Source organism: Leucopleurus acutus (genome assembly GCF_964270905.1).
Source record: "Leucopleurus acutus genome assembly, chromosome: 7".
Classification (NCBI taxonomy): domain Eukaryota; kingdom Metazoa; phylum Chordata; class Mammalia; order Artiodactyla; family Delphinidae; genus Leucopleurus; species Leucopleurus acutus.
The window spans coordinates 19,149,769-19,176,707 of record NC_139150.1 but is presented as its reverse complement, the minus strand read 5'-3'; the positions used below and the strand labels follow the sequence as shown (position 1 = coordinate 19,176,707).

General features: G+C 45.6%; 1 protein-coding gene across 1 annotated transcript; it reads right to left on the bottom strand.

Moving 5' to 3' along the window:
* Nucleotides 1-1,907: 1,907 nt before the first annotated feature.
* Nucleotides 1,908-25,628, bottom strand: TNFSF8 (TNF superfamily member 8; the record flags this gene model as incomplete). Its single annotated transcript, XM_082842437.1, has 4 exons — nucleotides 1,908-2,302; nucleotides 3,773-3,844; nucleotides 15,601-15,643; nucleotides 25,434-25,628. The coding sequence occupies 4 exons, from the start codon at nucleotides 25,626-25,628 to the stop codon at nucleotides 1,908-1,910; spliced, it is 705 nt and encodes a 234-aa protein (XP_082698563.1).
* Between the last annotated feature and the right edge of the window lie 1,311 nt (nucleotides 25,629-26,939).

The window sequence follows — 26,939 nt, the reverse complement described above, 5'->3', positions numbered from 1 at the left end:
AGATGGTGTCATTTGCTCACAGCATTTCCAGGGGGTGCGTAACCCTTGGGGAGTGACGGAATTTCATTTTAAACTTCCTAGGCTGTGCGCTCCCTATGGGTTATCCCTACCTTGGGTTATTAATGATTATTCTCTTATACTTTTTTGTCGTGCTGCTGGATTCCTTTAAATTCTGTGCCCCCTTGTGTCTTCAGATGTTGACTTTCAGGGCATTGCTTGACAGAGACTGAGATTGGGAACCCCTCACGAGGTGACAGTCAGGTACCTCTGCTCAGAGGAGGGTTACTGAAAAACGAAAATGGAAACTTTCTCAAGTTAGAATATGAGACGGTAGAAAACTTGCTTAGGTTACACATGCTTAGGTTGCAGATATCTTTTCAAGCGCGCGTGAGTTGGTTTAAGCAGGATTCATTTGTCCTACAGAGTTAGGGTATAAATGCCAGGTGCCCCCTTATTCCGTGGCTTCGGGTCCTCAAAACCTGTCTGCTTTTACCACATACCACTTGGCTTGATGAATTCAACACTTCTTCCAGTGCCCGCTCCTCCCAAAGAATCTACTCACAGAAAGTGTTAAAGAGAAATGTAGACTTTACTGGATATTTCATAGTGGAGGCCTAGGAAGGGGTCGACGTAACACCCTGCTCAGCAAATTGCTTAAATCTTTCCCTTAGCCGTTTTTGTTCTCCCAAGTCCCTCTCATCCGTACCACCACTGCTGGTTTTTTGTTTTTTTTTTTTTCTTTAAATCATTTCTAGTCTTTCTCTGAAAAACTTTCCTGAGTTCCTACTCGTTTTTCTCTCCTGCTAATTGAGAAGAATGTAAATTTTGCTCCATTCTTTTGCATAGCAGTTAAGGGTCCCTTTTCCTTCGGAAGCATAACTTCACGGGCTTATATTTCAAGTCAGTGGTCCTTCCCTCAAACAAACAAGGTGCTCCTTCGAAGACAAAGGTAAACGTGGGTTGAAGTGTCGTGCCTAACGCCAGGAGAGGGGGTGGCCGCTGCTCAGAAGTTCTTCTCACCATCTTCAGTCATCACTGTCTATCATCAATGCTGTGGGGCCTTAAAAGCCCTCCGAGAGTATCTGAAGCAGGGAGAGAGTTCATGTGGGCGATGGCAGCAGCTCTTCTCTGGGCAAATGACTGATCACCTGGACTGAGCGCTTGCCGAATTCACAGCACTTTCCTGACAGAAAACAAAAGCTGTCTGTTGGTGACTTATTGTCAGTCTTAACTGCAATGGAGTCAAGCCTGGTCAGGTGGTTTTCCAAATACCCAGAAGGCATTAGATTCCGGATGGTCAGTTTTACACACTTTAGATCCTACTGTTCACACCATTTGTCAAGGTGCCCTGAACCTTGTCCCCAAATCCTGACTCTGCTGGGGTGACACGCAGCCAGATACTGCTAGTACCATAGGTTTTCTGCCAGTGCGGGGAACTTGCCTTTGGTCGGGGGCTTCGAGAACATTGCCTGGAATCTTAGTTCACAGGTCTGTGATGAGGGAGCCTGATCTTCTGGGACGGAAGAGGCTTTGGAGAGATTCAAACTCAGACCCTTGATTTTTCTGACGTGGAGTCTGAGTTCCAGGGAGGGGAAAGGACTAGCTCAGGTCATACAGTGAGTTAGTGATCGGGCTGGGCCTAAACCCATCCCTTGTGATGCCCGTGTGTGGCTTTGCCTACCGCACCACATTGCGTCCCTGCCTTCTATCTGGAAGATACTTCACTCAAAACTCTCTTTTTAACCCAGAGTTGTATCTTCCCAAGAAACAGAAGGAGAAGTGTACTATTTAATTCCCTTTGTGGTTTCAGTCTTGGCCTAAAGTGTTCTTTTTTCCCCAAGTATCTGGAAGGACGAAGTGCTGTGTGGTGGAGAGTTGCTTTCTTCCTGAAGGCCAGGAGGGATGGTTCAGTCTGAACTACTGTATAAGAAGATGGACAACACATTCTCAAGAGGAAAGGTGTTTGTATCCACATACTGGAATTTATCCACCTTGACTGATATGGTGGTGTTGACCTGGAGGTGCTCCAGCAAGAACTGAGAGAGGTTCTGGTATATGTTTTTGGTTTGCACTCCAGACTCACACACTGTCACCAGTGTCTGTTTTTTGACATCTCTGTTGATGAGAAGCTCCAGCTTCAGGTCGACAGAATGTTCTGGGCATTTCACAAGAAATTGCAGTTGGCAAATGATGAAGTACCAACCTGGGAACTGGATCACCAGATTCCCATCCTGATATCTGACTCCATGGGTAATGCCATCTTTGTTCCAAGACAACTTGGTTTTGTTTATATGCTTTGACACTGGAAAGAGAAGGACAAAAGAACCTCAGAATTATTAGGCAAATTTCAGATGTGGATTGGAAAATTTGAAGTCTTTATTCAAGGTTCCCCATTCAAGTCCTGTGTTTTCTATAATATTGACTGCTGGTTCAACCACCTGGAATATCTTCCATGTTACTCCTAGGCATTACTGAGTATTCAAGGTACAGGTACAAAACCACCCCCTGCCTTTTCTCTAATGCATAAAGCTGGAGGGTCAGAACACACGCAGTATTAGACCTTTACCTCCTACGGAACTGTTTCCCATTTAATCATTGTATCATTCTGTTATTATTATAATTATTATTTTTCCCTTTTCAGACTATAAGCTCCTGGACTGTATTCCCCGTAAGTTCTGGACTATCATGGACATTTAATCAACCGATCAAGGAATCTTTGATCAATGGGGGACTGCTATTTGGTAGGCATTGCACAAAGTATCAGAGAAAAAAACATTCAACTTTGTTCAATTAGTAAACAGTTTAGGCATCAAGAGGTCCAGGAGAATCTCAATTTGTTAACTTTCACATTAAGACACGTCCCTTAACATTGTCTGAATTTTTAAATGTCTTCCTCTCTTTAAAAGGCCAGACAGACATAATTTTGTAGACCCCTCAAGTGCACATTGAGGGCCTCTTCCCAGCTGGGTTTTATAGAAAAGCAAAGAATTAGCAGACCCTCTAAGCTGACAAGTTGGCATCGGAAGCCAAGTCTCTGAGTCTTAACAAGTGAAAATCGGCACTGATTTGTCAGGGTGTCTTTCAGAATTGGGAAGCTGGCATGTTCATTTTAATTGCTTCCCTTTAAACCTCGTTGCAATTCAGCTGAAGAATGAGAACTGAGCTGACTGCAAAATTGAATTCTTTTAAATGAGCAGAATGGCTATTTCAGAGAATCTCGGCCATCTCCTCTGTACCTCATCTCTTCCAGTGTAAGTGCCTCTTATTATTTCATCTATAAGGGGCCTCTCTCCCGAAGCATGCTGCAATATGCAAATAGACCCTGTGCCAACATGGCCATTAAGCTGTCAATCTGGGCACAGGGCAATTTTGTGGCTCCCTTATGAATAACTTGATAGAGGCAGAGATTAAGAGCCTGCTTCCCGTGCCTGAGGAAAAGTTCTGCACACTTGGCCTGCAGCCCATAGATGGATGAGTAAAGAGGGGTGGTGCGGTGAGGTACAAATGCCCTCACAGGCCAGGGACGCAAACTTGAGACAGTGAATGAGGCTGAGGAAGTGGGAACCTTGTAGCTTTCGAGAGTAATGCTCTCCCTTCGCCCCCTAAAGCATTTAAATTCAAATTACAAAAAAATATCATGCAGGCTAAACAAAATCCACATGCAGGTCACATATGGCCGTGGGCTTCTACTTGTGACCTCTGGCTTAGAAATTTCAGAAAGGCCACAGGAAGTGGCCCTCATGTGGTTGGGTTCCTGGATGCGGTTACTGACCTTGGAGGTAGGCCCATGACTTCTTGAATGCAGCCCTTTCCAGGATACATGAGATGTCCTCTGAACAATTCCCTAAAAATAAGGAGATCCCGTGTTAAATGCCTCTCTCTGCCCCGGGAACTGGAGCCGCCAGATCTTTCTCCGTGACCCTTTGATGGAGACGATGACTATTCTGTTTCCATTTGGGGGACAAAAGGAAACCTGTTTATTTCTCATTTTGCTGTCAAGTACCTTAGAAGGTTTTTAAAAGCGTGATTGCTCCCACTTGGGCTTTTACAAAGGACTGTGGAAGTTGGGGGGAGGAAACAGACAGGGCCTGAGTTCCTATATGTACCAGCTGCATTCTTGTTGCTTTATATACGCCACCTCACTTGATCTTTGCAACAACTCCATGAGAGAGGTATTATTACGTCCCTTTGAGAGATGGAGAAAAGCATGTGGACCAGACAGATGAAGTACATTGTCCCACGTCAGTCACTCAGCCAGGCAGTGGTAGTCAGAACACTAAGGCTGGGAGTAATTATTGCCACCCTTCCTTTAAGAGTGCACTAGTTGAAATATACATATTTCAGCTAATCTGATTCTCAGAATAACCCTGAAAGGCTAATCCTAGACAGTGTTGAGAGCTGGCCACTGCTCCAAGGTCATGCAAGTTGGTGGAAACCCTTAGATCCACCCCCATGTCTATATGATTCCAGAGAATCAGGTTTCTTCCTCAGGGCCATGTTGCTAGACAAAGGAGATAAACACATCTTGGTGCTCAATTTTAAGAGGATAGAGGATCAAAGAGATCTAAGCAGGGAGCCTGCTATTTGGAGCGTCCTTGGCAAGGAAAAGAGACAATGTTTATGCCATTGTGGAATTTAAGAAATAAAAATATTTTAAATATACTCCCTGGTGATGGCAGCTCAGCTTCTTATTATAGTAACTATTTTGTATGCAAAGAACCAAGTTATACATCTCCTTCAAAGACTCATGAATTCAACTTATTCTGGGCAAATCTTTTCTTCTCTTTGGGTCTTGGTTTCCCTAATCTGTAAAACTGGGAGGTCTAAGACCTGACACTGACATCTTTCTGACGGTGTCACCAGAGATGATCACTCATTCCATCCATCAGAGACCAGGCAGCCATTCAGTCGAAGTGGCCACACCCTAGCAGGCTCGTTCACTGGATCTTCTAGTAGAGTATATGTTGGGCTCACCATCCTCCCCATTGCCTTCTCTGTCCAGGCCTGAGAAGGTCCCTCCTGGCCTTCCTTAAAGTGGGGTGGGGTCCTTGGAGTGGTGGAAAGCTAAGTGAAGAGTCCCCTCTGCTGTCTGAACAAGCTCACTGCTAGAGGCACCTCCAGCAGAAGCAGGGGGCAGTTTTCACCCTTTTCTTCCCTCAAGGCATGAAGAGCTTCTGGTCCGAAGGTCTCTCGGCTGAGGAGGGCTGGTAGGCCGGCTGCCGTTCTTCTGATCCCATCTCTCACGCATCCCCCAACTAGCGTTCTTGTCCTGCCTGCAGCCCACGCTCTCGGGGTGTGTCCAGCCACATTCACAACAACGAGGCGATGAGAGCTGCCCATTCTTTTTTTTTTTTTTTTTTTTGGCCGTGAGGTGCGGCTTTCGGGATCTCAGTTCCCTGACCAGAGATTGAACCTGGGTCATGGCAGTGAAAGCCCGGAATCCTAACCACTAGGCCACCAGGGAACTCTCGAGGGCTGTTCATCCTTAAATGTGCTCTGACTACTGGTAGGGAGTCCCCCTGGCCCAGCCTTCTCTTTTTGGTACGTGGAACATCAAGTCAAAAGGAATCGCAGAGAGGCACGTCTGGCTGCATCTCTTCTCTGCTTGGAACCCCTTTCTGACACTACTGTGACTGCAGGATCAGGGCCAAGCTCCTCCACATGGCATTCATTTTCCCTTGTGTTCTAATCGCTACGGAATTCTGCGGTCTCATCCCTCACTTTCCCTCTTGCCCTGTACTCTCCTGTACTTGTCCCAATAGTAGTAGTAGTAGTAGTGCTAGTAATAATAATAATAATAGCTAATACATATCGACTGAGGGCTGTTTCCTTGGCACTGTGCCAAGCACGTTACATGCATTATTTTACTTAATTCTCACAATCATCCCACGAGAAAGGTACTCTAATGACCTCTCTCTTGTACATAAGGAAACGGAGGCTTTAAAACGTTCACATTCGCACAGCTAGTCAGTGGTGGAGTGGAGAGTCAAACCCAGGCTCTCTGACTCTAATGCCTGAGTGGATTTTTGACCATTTTACTGAAGGTTGGGGCCTTGGGGTGCCCCCAAATACACCATGTTGGTTTTCCATTCCACTTGGAATTCCCCTCTTCACTGATAAGCTATCCCTTGTGTAAAGCACAGCCTCTGGGAACCCTTCTTTGACCCCTCCGTCTGTTTGGTATTTACCTCCTCTGTTAGATGGTGAATCCTCAGGGCAGAGACTGCTGTTTAACTATCCCCACTGCCAGCTCAGAAGATGCTCTGCAAATGTTGAACTGGATCATCTAGTCTGTCTCTCTTACTCCCCTCTGGGGGTGTCAGCTCAGTTCTCAAGGCTTGAGTGGGATGAATGCAGAGTCTTGGCCTGCTTTCCCTTCTGGGCTGCAATAGCACCTGGCCTCAGTCTACCATTGGTTCGCAGGTTAGGTTAGATTAAACGGGAGGTTAAGATTCAAGCCCTTGGCGGAAGCCAGCACATTGCACCAGGAACAGGCTCTACTCCGTGGCTGAAGACCCCCTCACACCGTGTCGCTTGTGGTGGCATCTGTCAGGTGAGCCTCTGTAAATGGGTGGCTGTAGAAGTACGAGCCTGAGGTTGGCTTGACTCTCACACATGCATGTTCTTGTTTTTTTATTTCCCCTTTGGTCTTTGCATATTTGCTGGGTTGACCTCAGTTGTAATTCTGAGAAACCCAAGGATGGAAAAAAAAAAACACACCTTATTTTGAAGCATTTGCATTTCCTGAAGTCAAATGCCATGGCGTATCTTAGTTTTTCTTAAAGAATCTTTTAGATGTTTCAAGAGAAAGGGAAAACAGAGGCAACTCCCTTGAAGAATGACATCGCTAGAGCCGGCTCAATGAAGGGGCTGGGAAACCAGGACACCGGAGGAGCTCCTGGTGGAATGGGGCGGCTGAACTTGGAGAGGAGCCCAGGGGAGCTGCCCAGGCTGTTAGGAGGGCCAGAGCTGAGGGGGGCCGGCTCTCTGGGGCCCAAACACGAAGGCTCCGTGAAAGTTTAAGGAGGTGATGCACTCAGCTAATGGTTAACACCACTCCTGTTCCCATTTCTCAGATGAGGCAGTGGGAAGACCTTCATTAAGGACACACAACTCACACTGTAAGTCACAGTGCTGGCAGCTCAAATATTTGACCAGTTAGTGCTGTTCAAAGTTGTGTTGGACTGATGTGAGGGTCGGGAGGCTCTTGTCAAGACCTAGATGAATGTCTCATGGGTCATTAGTCATGTGGCTTGAGGCTTCTCATCACCCTGTGAATCCATGCTCTGACTTTCTTTTTTGGTTATGAGACGGGAATCCTATAGTATTCCTGGAATTTTGAATTTGGGGAACATTGGGAGCAAAACACACCCGTTTCATTCACTTCCCAACCAGATTTGCTGTCTCGAGGGGTTTAGTTTGAAGAACTAAACACTAGGGTGGGGAAATGAGAACAATCTGCAAATCATGGCAGAGTAGATGGCCTGGGAGTTAGAGTCTAGGGATTGTCCCTCTCTGGGCTGTCATGTCCCTAGCTAGATGAAGAGCGGCATGAATCTGATGACCCGGAAGGGCCCTTCTGGCTGATTCTGGCAGGCTGTGTAGGCGCAGCTATGCACCACCAGGCTTGCTGTGGGGACCAAAGGTCAGCCCCAGCTCCAGCTGCCTGTCCTTTGAGGCATGTTGCTCTGCCCCAGCTAGGAATCTGTCTTCACATATTAAGATTTACAGGCAGCTGTATCAGTAGAACAGAGCAGTTTAGGTCTGGGGACAGTCGAAGTTATGAAGAGCCTTGTTCTGTTAGCGGTTTCCATGGTTCATAGAAATGGAAGTTCCCTGAGAACTCATCTGGTCCAGGCTTGGTAACTGTGTAACACGTGTGTTCCTCAATGTTACCCCCCGCCCAGCAGACTTGTCCTAGGTCACCCCATGAGTCAGTGACAGAGGCAGGGCCAAAACCCAGGACTCCGTGCTTCTGTGGGGCATTCCATCTTTTGGACAACTCAAGTACTCTGTGAATAATTCTGAGGACCAAGGCCTTCAGATGGGCAAGATTTGTAAGCGTTCTCCCAAGCTTTGGCCTCCTCTAGGGGGATCATGGAACTTTCTTGGGCTTTTTTTGGAAGCCTGGGGAGAAATATGTGCCAATGAAACCATCCTGGACAGGCGCACGTAAGACAGAGATAGGGAGAGAGATGTTGCCTAAGGTGGTTGAAAGGGTCATGTTCTAGAGGTCAGAATAATGGCAACCTGAAGATGGGAACCCACCTTGAGATCTCAAAACATTAGACCCAAGAGGACCATTAGATGCCAAGTTAACCAAGACCCTAGATTTATGAGTGGGGAGACTGAACCCAGAGGGACTGAAGGTCTGGCTCAAGACCCCACCGTAGGCTAGTGGCAGAGCTGGGTTCAGAGCACAGAGTTCCTGACTCCTAGTCCAGGGCTCAGTCCCATTTTTCAGTCTTTGCATGTAGGAGGAAGGGTTAAATGTAGGAAGAAGTGGGTTTGTGGCCACCATACACGCTGGACTGAAAACTGATGAGATAGCTGGTGGTGCTGGGAAAACAAGCACAAATGAGCCTTCTGGGCTCCCTCTTCCTGGGAGAATGGCAGCAGGTGACTTCAGGCGGGTGTGCTGAACACTGCCAAGTCGTAAGTCAGGGGCAATCAGAGCTCCATTAAGATACAGCAATGCCCAAGGGGGCAAAACAAACCACACTTATCATTCCAGCCAGAAAGTATGTGGTCTGAGTGCCAGGCACCTTCCAGGTTGATACCAGGGCAAAACAAACACAGTGCATCTCAAAGAGAGCACCTGGGTTCTGGTCAAGGCTTTTAACTTCAGACCTGTCACTTTCCCTTACTGACCCTCAATGACTGCATCTGTGAAGTGGGGATGGTAACAACCCAAATGTATACGGATGTTGCAAAGATGCAATGAGATTACGGATATCAAGTGGCCGGCACAGCACATGGTGGCCCCTTCCTCCCCCACTCCTCTTTCCCTAGTTGTTACAGTGGCACAGTTTAGCAGTGCTGCTTAGCTGATGAAGTGATCTGGCTGATGAAATGCTCATTAAACCAGAGCTCATGGCATTATCTGATGGATTGAAGTTTCTCAGTTATGTACATAAGTGTTTGAAGCCATCTGATGCTCCCAGGGAAGTGTGAATAATCCTCCTCCCATCTGCTGAAAATATTTTAATCCTTCCAAGAAAGAGAGGAATCATCCTCATGACTCTGCGTCTACCATGTCCTGGCTTCTTATTTCCTCCCTTTGGCAGAATATCTAGGAGAGTCCCAACAGTGACATCTAGGGGAGAGTCCGCTATCAGTCGAATTCAGAATCAAAATGAATCCTTAACCTAAGGGTCATTTCAGCCGTTTTCTCAATGCCACCAGGCCAACTAGTAACAGAGAAACTCCAGGATGCGCTATTTGTTAAACAAAGGACAACTAGGTGACCCTGGATTTACAAACAGCATTTGGGGAATAGCCATTACGGCATGCTCAGTGTTAAGCACATAGAAAGCCACCAGTAAGTACAAATTGGGATCAAGCTGAAATTCATTTGAATCCCTTGAAGGTTACTTAGGATTTTGAGGTCTTTTTTTTTTTTTTTTTTTTTTTTAGCCACATGGCAAGGCTTGATAAAACTATCAAGTCAGATAGTTTTACCTTACATACTGCAACAGGTCAGGATTGAAAAGACTCCAAGGGAATTCCCTGGCGGTCCAGTGGTTAGGATTCTGTGCTTTCGCTGCTGTGGGCCCCGGTTCGATCCCTGGTCAGGGAACTAAGATGCTGCGTGCCTCACAGTGAGGCCAAAAAAACCCCCAAAAGACAGGTTAAGAGTGGGCTTTAAGTGAATGGGTTTAGAGTGAATGGAGAAGCCAATAAGCTCTTTGAGGCCTGTGACTATCTGAAAAGCAGTTACCCCATGAGCAGGGGTATCCCCACTTACTGTGGAAAAATAAGCTACAACAACTTGTAGACTGGGCAATCTAGATCCAGATCAATCCACCTGATGGAAGTGAGGTCTCTGCTATTTTTCAGTCTTTCTAGGGGAGGAGGCTGCTGCTTCTCTACCTGCCTCTTCTGCTGCCAGTGCAGCATCCTGGTGGGGCTGCAGCCATCCAGATCCTAGGTGTGTGACACCAGGGCTAGCGGGGCATTGGTGAGTAGCTAGCTCCTTGGTTTAGTTTCACTGCCTTCGATGGGCAGCTTGTATCATTTCCCTGGGGGTGGGTTCACTAGTTACAACTAGAGAGCTAACTTACTTGATCTCTTTTAATGCCCACATCTTCTTTTTAGCAGGGGATGGGGAGAAAGGTAGCTTGCCAAGCCATGCACAAATTACAAGTTGTTAGAATGGTGAAATGGTCAAAGAATCCTAAGATACTTGATTCCTGGAATGTTATATTCAGAGCAAAATCCATGCTAGGTCAGGACAGCTGGCTTGCCCCCCTCGTGCCTGATATATTCAAAAACAGGAAACTCCAGTCCCTGGGAGTTCAAGTCATAGGACTGGAGTCTAGGTATTCCGAAGTTCAACCCAGTTCTCTGCCTTTTGTACCTCATCCCCAGCTGGAGATTGAATTCAGGCTGAGGGTGGGGAATGCAAGAAGGGGTGCAGGACCACTTCATGTGGTCTGTCCACTGTTCCCACTTCCTCAGGGCCTCCAGGGAACCTTGGGATATTAGGGGCCATGTGACATTCACAGGAAAGACAAACTCTTCTAACTGGCAGGCTGTGGGGAGGAAGGAATCATCCCAGGTCTCATGACTCCTGGGGCTTGAATTTGGCCTCTAGATCCCCTGCCGTGGGCCCTTCATGCCCCCTACCACCTCACCTCTTGTGCAAACCCACGTGTGTGGTTGTGCTAGTGGCCCTGTCTGTCTCAAAGCTCGACAGCAGAGAGCATACTTCAGTGCCAAGAAGAAAGACAGCTGCAGGAGCAGGTGCTCAGGAAGTGGCAGAGAGCCTTGGAAGGATTCCTAGCCTTGGAGGACTGGTAGGGGCACCGGAAGGAAGCACAGTTGTGTTGTACTCAGCATCTGACCATACAATCCTGGTTCGGCAAAAGGGCTCCAAGGCGGTCAGCCTGCCTTCTGAGGTCTCCCCACTCCATGCTAGCTGTGCAGTCTTAGGCAAGTCAAGTCGGTAAACCTCTCTGTGCTCTAGTTTCCCTACTTATAAATAATAAGGGGCTACTGATTATCCCCTGGACTTGTCGTGAGACCGTACACGTGGATCACGAAGCACTCAGCTCAGTGCGTGGCACGGAGTGAGTGACCCATCAGTGTTTCTTATTTTCACTTCACCAGATCCTCACACATACCTAGTAAGGGAATAAGAGAAAAACTGACTTACAGGTTGTCTACAGAATTCCTCCAGTACAGCTAAGAATTGGTATTTTGTTGTTGGGAAGTTAGGAAGGCCTGGGGCTGAGACCAAGGCGACCAAAATTATTTTGCAGTAAAGGCAGTAGAATTTGAGTTTCTGCAGTTTGTGAGGGGAAGTGAAGGCGTGGTGAAAATGGGAAGAAGGAGAGCATGGCAACAGGGCTGAACCCCAGGGAGCAGTGCAGTCCCTCCAGAAGGCCCTGGTGGCTGGGGCGCAGAAGCCTCACGAGCACAGAGGGTCTGCAACTCAAGTCTGCCTCATCCTCCATGATGGAAGGCACTGCCCCGCCGGCTTCTCCACGTACCCTAAATGCTACTGTCAGCTTTGCTACACACAGCTGCGGGTGCTTCTGGAACCCTGGGGACCTCAGGCATAGGGGGCTGTGTTCCAGGGTTTGGGCAAGTAAGGCACATACACGAGCATAGGTGAGAGTCAAAACGCTGTGGAGGCAGGAGACTGGAACAAGAAGTGACGAGAAGCAGTACAAGCCTCCGTCGCCCAGCCCGCCTGGACTCTGTGTCCAGAGCACTCATGCTCGACCATGTGGCAGACAAGGGTCGTATCTGCTGTCCCATTTCACCCTCGTAGTAGCTCTGTGCAGGAGTCCTTCGTGGCTGCATTTGCCAGAGAAGAGGAGAAGCGTGTGGGAAAATGTTCTCCTCCCATTGCCCTTCCTACCCTTAGTCCCGGCTGGGCCCCCGCATGGGCCACTGAGTCCTAGGCACGATGGAGTGTGTGTGAGGTAGCAGTCTGCCAGTGACAAGTCTCCTGGTTGGGAGCGGGAAGCTTGTGTTGAGACTCAGACATCTTTTCATTACAAAAAAAGGCTTGGCTTTCGTTGGTTTCCCTGCAGCTAAGTGTCATCCTGTGTTACATTACTTTAGTGTACGGACATGGCCCTGTTTTCCAGCCTCTGGGCTGCTGCTGGCTTCCTGCTGATGGTGGGCAGTTTCCATCAGCTGGTGGCAGAGGTCTCCCTGGGAAGCGTCTGGCTTCTGCTCTTCTCCAGCCCCGTGACAAACCACATGCTGACCCCTGGGGCTTCCTCCCTGGAGTTTCTGGGGGACGATGCCTCTCTGCCTGGAATGTCTTGCAATGGTTTTTCAAAAGGGGGTTTGCTGTTTCTGCCTGTTTAAGAGGGGTTTGTTGGGGGAGAAGGCTGTGTATGCAGACTTCCTCAAGGTTATTAGGAATAATCTTTTTAGACTTTTCTGTATTTCCATAATGAATGAAAGATTAGAGTATCATAAAGCATCACAGTTGGAAGGGCCCTTCCAGTTCATTCAGTACATTGTTGTCATGTTATAGACGAGACCCAAAGAGGAGGAAAGACTTGCCCAGAGAAGCACAGCCTGCTGGTGTGAAGGTCAGTTCTGGAGCCCAGGCCTTGCTCCAAGGTAGTGTTCTTTCCACCTCACCCTGCTACTGTGTCTGTAGTTTGCCAAGTTAAGAGAAGTGGAAACTTGCACTAAAAGCAGGAGAAAGCTAGGGACCACGCACAGTAGGTCACTGACATTTTATGGCTGAAGCACATCACGCGGGGGCTAGAGAGGAGCCCTGGATTCTGATTCGTGCTCTGCCATCCACTCCCTAGATGACCTTGGGCAAGTCACCTTGATTCCCTGGGCCTCAGCTCATTATCTGCAAAATGGGACTATTAATCCCTGTGTTGTTTGCTTACAGGATGGAGGCTAATATAAATCCAGGGGAGGTGTGGGAAGGTCTTTAACGAAAGTTTCATGGCCCTGGTGAGAATTATTAGCATTTTCTACCTGGTTGCAGAAACATTGAATTGTAAACTGCAGTTGGTTTTGGATTAGTTTGTGTTCTGATATCTACAGTGATGGCCCATATAAGAAGCGATCTGGTAACTGATCTAGTCCACAGCTTCCAAAACTTTGAATTTTATGGACCAAAATAATTACTCCAAAATGTCAATTCGGTTACCAGTATACAATGGGCAGCTTATTATTTTGCCTTGTGACCATTCAAACAAACAAACAAAATAACTCCGACTAAAAGCAAACCAACTTAATTCCCATCTATATCAGCTTCATGTTGTAAAAGAAAGGACATTTTAATACCAAAAAATTGTAGAGGACTTCCCTGGTGGCTCAGTGATTAAGAATCCGCCTGCCAGTGCAGGGGACACGGGTTCAAGCCCTGGTCCGGGAAGATCCCACATGCCGCGGAGCAACTAAGCCCATGCGCCACAACTACTGAGCCTGTGCTCTAGAGCCCGTGAGCCACAACTGCTGAGCCCGCGTGCCACAACTGCTGAAGCCTGCGTGCCTAGAGCCCATCCTCCTCAACAAGAGAAGCCACCGCAATGAGAAGCCTGCGCACCACAACGAAGAGTAGACCCCGCTCGCCGCAACTAGAGGAAGCCCACGTGCAGCAACGAAGACCCAACACAGCCAAAAATAAAAAAAAAACTGTGGAAAAGGAGGTGCTCTCAGAGGAAAGCATAGTTGGCCATGGGAAAAGGGGGATCAGGTTAGAACCTCTGTAGTTGGTGACCTACGATGGAAGTGCAGAAACTGAGACCCAGAATGGCTGAGGTCGTGTTGCCTGATCAAAATTGTCCTTGTCGTTGGGGTCATGTTCTCCCTAAAGATCCATCTCCCCGTCTTGAAAAATGAAGTTCTCGTCAAAACTTGGAAAATCTGGATGGATGTGGAACAGTGGGACGGGGGAAGGGAAAATGACATTTACTCAGTGTGTTTGGTTTCTTGCAAGCTTCCGTGTTCCGAATCCAAAGCCGGTACTGTTTCCATGGTGGGGGGCAGCACACCCTGGTCTGTGGGTGAGATCCGGACCACCGCCTCATTCTGCGAATGCAGTTTTGTGGGCCCGCAGCCATGCCTGCTCATTTGCTGCTTCTGCACCACGGCAGTGGAGTGGACTCGCAACAGGGACTCTTACGGCCTGCAAAGCCTAGAATGTTTACTCTCTGGCCCTTTACAGAAAAAATTTGCTTACCTCTGCATTATGCCATCTCCTTTTTACCTCAGTGTGACTGTCTACAGAGGCATTGTGGGAACTGAGGTCACATGCTAAGTAATTCCAGCCAAAGTTAAGCTATTGTTGACAAAGCTGTAATTACTAGTCTGCCTTGAAAGATCCAGAATGCTGCTCCTTTTAGGGGATTTTGCCCTTACTTTCTAAGTCTCTGGATGACAAATAGCAGGAGAAGCATGACTACGGGTGTCCTGAAGGAAACTCCAAGTGTGGTGGCTGCTGCTGTGAGAAGCTGTGTCCAGACACTTACGTCCTCTGGCCCCAAGCATGACCTGGTGTCTCTATCCAGGTGCCTATAATGACCCACTCTTTCTCTTTTACTTTTTTTCGTCTGAGCTGTCTGGTGATCCAGCTGCTAGCTAGGTTCTGAGGGTTACAGGACTGAGATGGGGCTAAAGATTTTGGGTTGAAAGAACACTGGATTAGAGATGAGGACATCTGGGTTCTAGGTTTGACTTCATATGACTCTGAACAAGACCCTTCACTTGGTCTTACTTTTCCTCTTCTGTGCAATGAAAACATTCATCAGATGATCCCAAAGTTTTTAATTTTCCATGTCAACCTAACTCTGCATATCACCAGTCTGGGCCTAGTAGAGACAATGCATTAATTAGTGACTTCAGTGATAGGAAATATGAGGGGTGGGGAGGTCTGTTTCACAAGCCCTCAGCTTCATTATGCATTTTGTCTGTTACCAGTTATTTAATGATTACTATGTGTTGGTCACCGTGCCAAGCAATATCTGGAAGAGATCTGACAGCTTCTCCAATACCTTCATGAGGTGGGTATGATTCGTCCTATTTCACAGATGAGGACCTGAGTTTCTCAGGTGGGGTGTAGAGCCTAGATTCATACCCACATTGCCTGACTCCAGATTTTAAGCTCTTAACACAACGCTGCCTTGTGTTCCTCTCTGTGTCCGTGTGACAGCCTATGCCAGAGGTACAGTTTTCACTAGTGGGAGAGTTGAGGGCTGGTGGGAGAACTTGTGGGGAGGTGAGTGCAGTTCAGAGGCTGCTCAGGTGAATGGAGAAGCATCAGCTCTGCCCTGACGGCCCCCCTCCGCCCACTCTCCTGTTGGACACTATCATGATGTTTCTGGCTATTAATCATCTGTGATGTGATATGGATGCGTCCCTGCACATTTATTCCTAATTCCAAAGTCTTACCTCCTTTAAGGTGGAATTTGTCCGGCGGGTTGGGAATGGAGTCCTGGAAGAGAAGAAAGAGGAAAAAAAAAAAAAAAGCAGCATGAGAGTGTCATCAGATTGAAACAGCTATTCTTTTTCTTTTCCATTTTGGTTGTCCTCAAAGTATTATGCAATTTAGAATTCATGTTCCATCTGACTCTTAGATTTAAAAAAAATTCATTCACTGACTTAGTTTACAGTGGGCTTTCTCATCCATTTGCTTTACAACCTGCTTATCAGAAACACAACTGGAGGATTGCTATCCTCATTTCACATGTGAGGAACGGGGGGCCGAGAGGTAAAGTTTATGGCAGTTCAGGGACTAGAATCTGCAACTCAACTTTCAGTCCAGAGCTTTTTGTTTTCACCACCACATGTGTTATTTTTTCCTGCTTTGATTAACGTAAGAGCAAACAAGTGTTTTATATAAATATATGTGGGGTTTTTTTTCTATGTTTGATTCAGCAAACAGTGAAAGTATGTTGTAAACATACCTAGGAAGGTAATTTCTATTTCTCCTGTGGTTGGAAATTCTGAATTAATAGAACGTTCACGTGCCAAGCATTGCGAGGATACCAAAAATAATTAAATTGGGTCCCTGCTCTCATGGATTTATTACAAGTTTATATTTGACTGTAACATCTAAATACTTATAAATATATAACATAAAAAGCATAAATGTATATTATTTATTTTAATATTCACATGTTTTATGTTATTTATTCTATAATAAGCATAAATATATGCATAAATATTTACATAGTTAAGTAAGAGGTTGATAGCAGATACTCTGATAGCGGATTGTTTTCTGAAGGGGAGGGCTTCCAGGCTGGGGAGTGGAGGGGATGAAAGGAGGTCTTACTGAGGTGCTCTGAGCAACAGAAGCAGGTGGGCATAGTTCTTCACCCCTAGTTCTCCAGAGACTAGCTTCCTCCCCGGTCTCCCCCCAACTTCTCCCCACCTCAGCCATTAGAGACACCCCTCAGTTGTCCTGCCAATAGGAATGAAGTGTCTTATTTATCTTTTGACCTCTCCTGGTCAGGATCTCCTATAGGGCATTGGATTGAAATATTAATAAAGACCTAGAGAAATGTGAGCATTTACAAGGATGAAAACAACTTCCCAACTTCTAACGGAGCAAGAAGTGTGCAGCTTCCCACACCTTATTTTCTTAGTGTCCTGCATGAACACCTAGGACCATCTGGAGTCCTCTCTTTATTCCACCATCGCTCTAGGGGCTCTGTGCTTTGCCTTCCATTGCCGGCTCTCCTGATCAGTGACTCTCTTCTCCAGCCAGATGTGTGGCAGTGAGTCCCAGGGAGACTCCTGAGGCAGAGCCCCGCGGAGCACTGATCTGGAGGCGGGAGTCAGTATCGATTTGGGAGCTTCAGCTTATCAGGGAGAAGACGTGAACTTGGCTTCAAGGTCCTTTCCTCCTTGCTCTAACAGTCTATGATTTTGTTGCTTCAGTTGAAAGCTCTTAACCTAATTAACAATGCTGTACATTTGTGGTCTCTCAGTTGCACATGTAGTTCAAAGGAGAACCTGATGGCACAAAATTCCCCTCCCGGTTGCCTCTGTGAGACGACAAACAGCATTTCATAATTTATAATAAACACCTAGTTTACTGCCAAGCATGCCCGTCGATTAGAGTGATGTGCAAATACGTGAAGAAGAACATCTACGTTTAAATGTGGTGCTAAGACCGTTGAATTCATTGGCTGCCCAGGAACATGTCCAGGGACAGTGAGAGACTGCCAGAGCAGCAGTCCCCGTGGAGCCATCGCAGCGGCCACTGGCAGTTGGGAAATACCAGAGAATCATACATTCAGCACATGTTGAATTGGGCACCTGGTGTGTGCCAGGCTCTAAGTTAGTCATTGGAAGACATCCTGTGGATTTTATGGCTCGATCATTAAAGCAGTCATTTAAGATATACAAGTAAATATCTAACTAGAATTGCAAGTTGCGGCAAGAGCTGCCAGGAGAGAGGCAGAGTTTTTCAAAATAGAACGTCTTGAACTTTAGCATGTGTATGAATCACTTGGGGAGCTCATTAAAATGCAAATGCTGATTCAGCACGTGTGGGTGGAGCCTGAGAGTCTATTTCTGACAAGCTCCCAGGTGACATCGGTGCTCCTGGCCCACAGGACACAATTTGAGTAGAAAGGTTGTAAGAGATAATATCTGGAAGGAGATCTAATTTACATGGGGGTTGAGGGTACAGGGGGAGTCTCTGCCATTTGAGGGCTTTCTGGTTTTCTAGCTTCAGACAGGAGGATGTCAGAAACAAAGCTTCATAGTACAGGAAAGAATCCTTTTGCTTGAACCTTCACCCAGGACCCATGACATCCAAGACAGAAGTGTGATTATTCCTATCTTGAAGAGCTCCTGGGATGAGGACAGGTCTCCATAGCTGCCCTTGGCTACCCATGGTAGATGAGATCAGAGAATCAGGGCCAGTGGGGAACCAAGACATCCTTTAGTCCATCAAGCTAAGTTTCACAGGCAAGGAGACTGAGACACTCATGAGTCAGTGGAATCCCAGATCCCAGACTGAAATTCTCCAGTGCTCTTTCCCTGGCTCTATGCCCCAGGAGAGATGCTATCTTCAGAAGCCAAGGATAGAAAAGCTCATTCTTCCCCGGCCCCCCCCCCCCATCCCTTAGTAGTCCTTGTTTTTGGAGGTGCAGAAGTAGGATATGAAGAGATGACGACTTAAATTTTGCTGAGGACCCTTTATACCCTAGGTGCTATGCTCAGTGCTGTTCATCTATCTATTCCTCTTTAGTGAGGTACCTCCCAGTCTTAGAATTCTTTCCCATACCTAGCCTGGGGATCCGGGTCTTGGCTGGGGAAATGTGAACTACCTTGCTTAGCAACTTGGCTTTGTGGTAAACAGTACATAGGCTAGACATAGACACAAGCAAATGGACCCTCCCAAGTTGGCATTCTCAGCTCCATTGAGTAGCTCAGGAAACTTCATCTCCGAGGTTACCAACCAGGTACATTTCATTAAGTGTACTTCTCTCTCTCTTTTTTCCCCCAGAATCTGTGTGTCTAATGGGTACCCTCAACAATGTTTCTGTGTGTGGAGGGAGGAGCTGTCACATTTAACTTGTTTGTTTCCAGGTGAAATGGCCTGTTCCAATCATCTTCCCTGCCTAGGAGTCTGTTTTCCCATTTCCTTTCATCACTGTGATTACAGGGCTAATAATGCTTCCCTCCGCTGGGTTGTGGACATAATAAGATATTATACATAGAGTGTTAGCAAGTACTTGAAAACTGTAGTTATTTTGGTTACTCCTAATGAGGTGCTTAATTTGCCTCAATACCTTGAAAGTCTTATTTCTTTTTTGCAGAGCAAAGTATCACAGGGCATTTCAATTCACCCCTATATTTTATCTGGGCTGAAAATCAGGGGAGTCAGCTCTCAAATTTACTTTGAAAAAAGATACCCTCTCTGATGGAAAGTGGCCAAAAGGAACTAATATTTGGAATATGCCAGGTGGCCTCACATCTTGTAAGGTGGGCCATGGAGACCTTTGCCAGGAATGCCTCTCTTATTTTCCAGTGAACGTGATTAAGCACTTAATGAGGGTGCTTAATCCTTGGGGGCTATATGCTTTACATGCATTATCTTATTTGATCTTTACCCCAAGAGTTAGTGATTGACTAAGACTTAGAGAAGTGACTTAATGATTATAGAAGGTCCCATAGATGGTGAATAGCAAGGAAAGTGTTCAAACTCTGGCGTGTTGACTTGGAAGGCAATGCTCTTCAATGCCAAGCCACATTGCCTCTCTAGGGTAGGGCAGGATGAAGCTGGGGCAGGAAATTCTCCTGAGACTCCATGAGAAAGTGGTTGAAGGTCATAGAAAATTTTCCTTGACAGCCTTTGTTTTGGTAATGTTAGTGAAAGTGGTCATTGGAATACAGTGGCTTAAAGCAGTGCTTCTCCCCCTGGGGAATCTAGTTAAAATGCTAATTCTGATTCTGTAGGTCTGAGATGGGCCCTTAGGTTTTGCATTTCTAATGAGCTTCCAGATGATACCTGTGCTGCTGGGCCAGGGTCCACACTTTGAAAAACAAGGGCTTAAAGACGTTACTCAACAGGCAATCAGGATACTGAGGCCTTCCTTCCCCGAGGAATGGGGAATGGCTTCTGGAGGCTGAGTGCGGAGCTGAGCTCATGCATGCGTTTAGGAAATCTTCCTAGTCTGTTGATAGGGTGGCTTCCTATCCTCTCATCTTCCTCTATCAATGCTTCTTGCCACCTAGCTCTAAGTCCTGCTGCTCCCCCGTGCAGTCCGGACTGACCTCTGTTCTGGCCCTGCAACTCCTGTCCTCACACTTGGGCTCGCCTTCTCCCAGGCTGTGCGTCTCCTCACTCTTGCCTCACCTGGAATGCCCGGCACCATCTCCACCTGCCACCATCCTTCCAATGGAGAGCTCTTCTCCATTGAAGAATGTCAGCTAATAAACGCAACAAGAATGATAGAATTAGGCAATTATCATTCTTCAACCCTCAGTACATTAGCTGACTCAGATGAGGGTCATCATCAAAGAATGCCAAAAATGTGGAGTGAAGGATATTGGTATGTCTTCAAAGTATTACCCCATAGATTACTTATTAATAAGAAAGAACAAAGTGTTCTACTAAAGAGAGAGCCAGTGGTCTCCGCGTGAATCAAGTGACTAAACATTATTGCCAATGATGGGGCAACCTGACATATATGCCTCTAGCTCTGCTGCAGTAAGAAGTATATAACATCGCCTGTGTACTATTCTTGCCAAAAAAGTTTCATCTGAATATAATCACGAGTAAACACTAAGACAGTTCCAAAACGTAAGCTATTCTACAACAGAACTGACCCTTTGAAAAAGTCAATGCCATGAAAAGCAACAAAGAGCAGAGGAGATTGTTAGATCTGTGCTTCTCAAACTTAATGTGTGTATAGATCACCAGGGACCTTATTAAAAAGCAGGTCTAGAATGGGGCTTGGCATTTCTAACAAGCTCCCAGGACCACCTTTTAAATAGTAACATTCTAGATTAGAGCAGATAACCTGAGAGTGGATTCTGGATCAGCAAACAAAACAAGGCGCAACAGCCGTAGAAGACATTTTTGACCAAGTGGAGGAAATTAAAATATGGGCTATATATTATAATAAGGTGATATTGCCAAATTAACATTAACTCTCTTGGCTATGATAATGGCACTGCAGTAAGTAGGAAATGGGTGCTGAAATACATGCAGGTGAAAGGTCACACTATCTGAAACTTACTTTCATATATATAGAAAGAGCAGAAATATGGCAAAATATTAACACAGTGAATTTAGGTGAGAGGTTATATGGGTGTTTACCATTCTATTTTTCTGTAGGTTTAAAGTTTTTCAAAATAAAACTTTGGGCATAAGACATGATCCTTTTAATTCTTGGAGGAGGCTCAGCTTCCCTTCTAAGCTCTTCTGCAAAGCCTTCCCTCATCCCAAGCAGAAATTGTCTTCCTCTCCTCTGGTATGGCATTCAGTGCCATTCTGCCCCAAATTCAGTCTCTTGAGTGTTTGGGCCTCATTTCTCCAACTTAGAGATTCTCGGAGAAAAGGGTCCTGCCTTACCCACTTGGGTCCTTCCCTCACAGCCCAGCATAGGGCTTTCCCCGGAGAAGATTTTCAGTGGCCTTTTTTGGATTGATAAATTGAATGCATTGGAGAGAGTAACATGGGTAGAGAGAAGAATCACAGGGCATTTCAATTCTCCCCTATATTTTATTGGGCTGAAAAGCAAACCAGAAAACCTTACCACCATGACCACCAGTCACTACCCCTATACTCCACTCTTGGTGGGGAAGTAGAGTGGTATTGTAAGGATAAATTTTTTTAAAAAGGAATTTTCTTTGCTGATAAAGGGAAAGAAGGCAGCTGCTTTCTCTTCTTTCTAGAGGACATAATGAGCCCTTGCTAACCATGTGGACTGTAAATGGATCTCTCTAGGGGTTGGATAAGTCCAGGCTCCTGGTTTGTAACAGAGATGTCTCTAAGATTGAAGACCTCAGAGCCGCTTGAACTGTAAACACTTCTGGTGTCAACCTTGTAGCCTATATAAATCTATATATAACCCTTTGTCTCTGGAGGAGATATGAGAAATTTTATTATTTTTCTTTTTTTGTTGTTTTTCGTTCTTTGCTGTATGAATTGTGTGAAATTTCATCCTGACACATATGCAGGTACTCTGTTGTGCTTACTCAGTAAGAAATCCATTTTCTGTCTTTCTCATGAAGATCTGTCTCTTTGTTGGTAGGACTTTTACTTCCTCAAGAGTAGTATATTGGTACAATCTCTTTGGAAGCTGATTTACATAATTTATAGAAATGAAAAACACATTATATTACCACCACTAGGAATTTGTCCCACAGATATACTTGCAGATGTGCACAGTGGGCAAAACTTCTAGAGGAAAACCTGAGTGTCCTTCACTAGGCGCGGTGAAATATGAAGTACAGTAAAATACTACGTGACTCTTCAAAAGAATGAGATGGACTTCCATGTATTGGCATGGAAGGATCTCCAAGATATACTGTCAAGTCAATAAAGCAAGGTGCAAATTTATGAGTTTACTATAATGACGTGTGTATACTCTATATTTGTAGAAGCATAGATTTTTGGAAGGACATGGAAGAATCTGTTAATGGTCATTATCTCAGGGAAGAGGGATTGCTGGTTGGGTGGGGAGAGTGTGAGAGATTTCTATTTTTCTTTCTTTTCCCTTGTTTACTATTTACTTTTCTTAAACCACAAGAATAGAATATTTTAAATAAATATAATAGTTTAAAGGTAAATAAAATACAGCCACCACAGAGACTTAAGACATCAGTAGGCAATAAGTTCCATAAGTAACACGAAAGCAGGGATTTTGTTGGCTTTGATCAAGGCTCTGTACCCATTACTTAGAACAATGTCCTATACGCAGCAGATGCTCAGCAAGTATTTGAGGTTGAAACCTAATTCTTTCTTTGCCTCCGCCAAGGAATTTGGCCTTGGAGTTATTTGGTCTTCAAGCCAAATCTCAAGGCGATCTTTGTTGATTTTCCTACATGCCTTTCACTTTCCTTCTCCATCACTTTTCTCACACTGTTCCACTGGCCAGGAAAGCTCTCTCCTCTAATCTCCCTTCACCCATTTGAAACTGTGCACATTTCTCAAGCCAAACTGAAATGTCAATCTCCAGTGAAGTTTTTCTTAGATCTGCCTGGGAAAATGTTCTGTCTCCTTAACTTGTGGTCTCATGGTAGCCCTATGTGCCTACCTTCCATCGCTTATTATATATTATGAGTTAAGCTTGTTTTAAATTTTGTCTGTGCATGTGCCTTTTTATTTAGAACCGTGACCTCTTAGGCCAACAGGACCGTTCTCATGGTTCTCACCCCTGCCCCGATCGACCCTCACAGCAGAGTGCTATGTGGCCACCAATCCATTCCATTGTTAATAATTGGGATATGAGGTTAAGGTCCTTGGTTATCTCCCATTGACTTCTTTATCAGAAGTCCTGTCAGAGTCTCTTCATTTGTCTCTTCACTGTCATTTGTACCTGTCCTGAAGCCAGCCTGCATTCCCTCCTCCTGTAGGAAGCCTTTCCTGGTAACTCAAGCTCAAGGGGATAACTCTCTCTTCTTAGCTCTTCTAACAGTTAATATCTGAACAAATTATCGGAAATGGTATGTGTAAAACACTTCACTTTTAATGTCGCAGTTCTTTTACGCAAGTAACTGACATTTCTCAGGCTAAGAAATCACAGTACACCAAAGCCGACAATCAGACTTTGAAGTGAATCTTTTCATATCCCAACGTGAGGCTAAGTCAAGGAGATGGATGCCAAGAAGATGGCGTGCCCAAGAGAAGAGCAGGAACAGAGTTTCTTCATGCTTCTGTGGCTGGCTGTATCATCAAAGGGAATGGTGTCCTGATTAAATAATCAAGCAGTCTTTACCACTTTCTCAGGACGACTTAGGTCAAGCCCTGTCCCCTTTCTGTTCCTCATTTTCCACATTTACAAAAATGAGGGAGAAATATCCACTCTCGTTCCTTCATGGAAAGAATCAGTTCATACAAAGGTGGGATTTGAATAAGGACCATTCTGGAGCTCTCTCTAGCTTTATATGTTACTACCACACCTTATACCCCCATCATCTCTTTCTCCTTTCCTTCCTTCCTTCCTTCCTTCCTTCCTTCCTTCCTTCCTTCCTTCCTTCCTTCCTTCCTTCCTTCCTTCCTTCCTTCCTTCCTTCCTTCCTTCCTTCCTTCCTTCCTTCCTTCCTTCCTTCCTTCCTTCCTTCCTTCCTTCCTTCCTTCCTTCCTTCCTTCCTTTTCTCTCTCTCTGTCTTATAGCAGTTCTAGCTGCAACCTTTAACTACAGAACTTTTCAAAGACCACTTTAATTTCTTTGCTTTGGCTGTTGCTATAAAATGTTACACCTCTGGTTTACTTCAGATTAGAATTATGGAAATTATAGAGCCTCTACAGAAAAAAAAAAAAAAGTGTCCTAGGATGTTTTCAAGCATCTTATTCCTAGTAGATGCAGATGAGCCCATCAAATGGTGACCTTCATAAATTCTACAATCTAAATCGCAAACGCTAGCAATTCTGTTTTCTTTCACTTTTGTGGAGATATGAGCCTCGAAGTTTCATTTAAATTTCCAAGCTTGATGACACTTGAGAAACAGATACCAAAGCCTGTTAAAGCCCCGCTCTTTTTAGCAATCAGTAAGTTAAAGAGCATTCAGCCTAAGACAACTGAAGGAAACCAGAACAAATTCTGCAGGATTATAATACCATAAAAAATGGGAGCTTTGAAGGAATAATAGAAATGTACTTACTCTGGCAGGTTGATGGGGGGTACAGTTCATAAACTATCAAAATTATTTCATTAAAAAATTCATGAGCAATATATACTATCAGTACAGTATTTTCTATAAAATACATGCTGGTGGATTCTCTGTAAACACCAATTTCCTAAAATATAAAGAAGCTTCCTCCTTCATCTCTTCTGTTTTCACAATAAATCTCACCATTTACTTCAAAAAAAGGTGAATTTCCTGAGACCGTTTGGCCTCACAGTGTGTACCCGTAATTGCTTGTAGTTTTAGAATTCTGAGCAGTCTCAAGGGAACAGATGTGAAAAACATCTCTAGGTTCTGCCTCTGTGCTTTATGTTTTTGTGGAAGAGCTAAGCTCTTCAAAGCAGTGGCTCAGGAGGAAGCTTTCAGTCTGTCTCGTGAGCTTTAACGCTGAAATGCCCAAGCTCTAAGAAGCCCTGGTCTTCTCTCTTGCCTCTTTCCCTTATAGACTTTGGCCTCTGAAACTTAGCTCCAGGTTAAAAAAAGCTCTTAGCATTGGATGAGGCCTCCGAAGTCTCAGGAACATTTAGACAGAGAACAGAGAACCTTGGAATCTGGTCTGAAGGCATTGAAGACATGACACCAAGTTGTACAAATGTGTTACCAAGTTTCCTTATCACTTCCTTCCTTGATAGGAATGTTGCTCTGGCTCAGCAACATTTAAATATTAATTTCTCCAGGCTAAGAGCTCCTCTCCCTTCTTTTGGCTCCTGTGAGCCTGGAAACTTTGGAGATGATGGCTCAACAAAATTTTCTCTCCAGAAGCCAAACTATTTGAGAGAGTTAAGTTCCCATTTCTTTGCTCCCTTTCTCTGCATGATACAGGTTCTTTTTTAAGTTTATTTCCAAGTCTCTCTCTGGAGAAAACTGAACATAAATCAGAAAGGAAAGGCAAAGAAGAGAAGTCCACTTACCGTCTTCTGAACTACCAGCACCATAATGGTTGCCACAGCAAAGACGAGACACAGAGCCAGTGAGGCCGTGGTGAAATAGAAATAACTGCGGCTAGTGGTTCCCAAGTGGCTGGTGACGGAGCCTGCGGGCACATGCATGGCTGTGTCTTGAGAAGGGGCCAGTGGGTTGAGTGCTCGCTGCAGCCCTGCGTCCATTCTTATATAGTCTTCCCCACATCACACCTTATCTCTCCTCATCTGATTTGGTTCTGGGCCCGTCTCTGTTCCAAGAAGGATTCTCCCCCTGCATCCCGGATCATGTGACTTGGAAAAAAACCTTCACCGTCTGCCTCATGAAGAAATGCTTCTCTGGGGGCGTGAGGCGAAAGGCAGCAGCGCGGGTGGGGGAGAGGTTCATTTTTCATCGCCAGGGATTAATGTGAGTGAAGAGAAACTGTAGCTACAGAGAAGGTGGCTGATATCAGAGGGTGAGTAGGAAAATGACGGTTTCCCTACTCTGATGTGTACGTGTGTGTGTGTGTGTGTGTGTGTGTGTGTGTGTGTGTGTGTGCGTGCGCGCGCACAAAGCAACTTCTGTTTCAATCACACTCAGCCACAAAACGCCTTCCGGCCTGAGAAGCTGCGCGTTCTCTTTAGCAAGGCCTGTGGCTCAGAAGTCCTCATCAGAAAAATGTCTCTTTGCTGGGCCTTGGGGAGGCTGGATCCCTTGGACTGTGGTAGAATGACTCAAAAGGTTGATAATATTGGCTCCTGCTAAAAACTGGAAATGCTACCAGATATCTGGGAAGGAAGAGCCCACAAATGTGGAGATTGAGCCAAAGGGAGACAAGGTCATGGCAGTATGAAATTTGGTGACAGGTCCAAAGATACTGTTTGAGAGCAGGAATCTGGAGACACTGATCTTCTGAACAAAAATTCCTGCAGAGTGTATTGGGATCTGTTAAATTTGCATATAAACTTGGGCCTGCCATAAAACTCAGAAAAAGGGGAAGGAATTGGCGGTGAGGGTGGGTGTCGGGAAGTGGTATGGTGCGGAATGCAGGGGGTGTGTGTGTTCTGTATGGTGTGTGCGCGTGTTGCCTGTGGGTGGTGGGTGTGTCATACGTGTATGCTGTGCATGTGTGGTGTGCCTTTATGACGTGTGGTGCATATTGTGTGGTGCATGATGTGTGCATATGTGTGTGTTGTGTGTGCTGTGTGGTGTGTGTGTATGTGACCACTACAGTTGAACCTCTTCTGTCTCAGGCACAGTGCTAGGAGATTTACACAATCCCTCACTTCATCCTCACCTCTGCCCTCTGAGGCAGCTAATATTTCTTTTTTACAGATGGGAAAATTGAGGATCAGAGAGGATGAACACTGCCTCAGTCAAAGTTGCAAGATAACTTGGGTGCATAGCTATACCTGTCTGGCCCCTGAACCCATGCTAAATCGTTCAACTCTCATTGCACTTGAAGGCTGAAAACCTGAGGTCTTGTCTCAGCCCAACCCCATAATGGTCTTGGG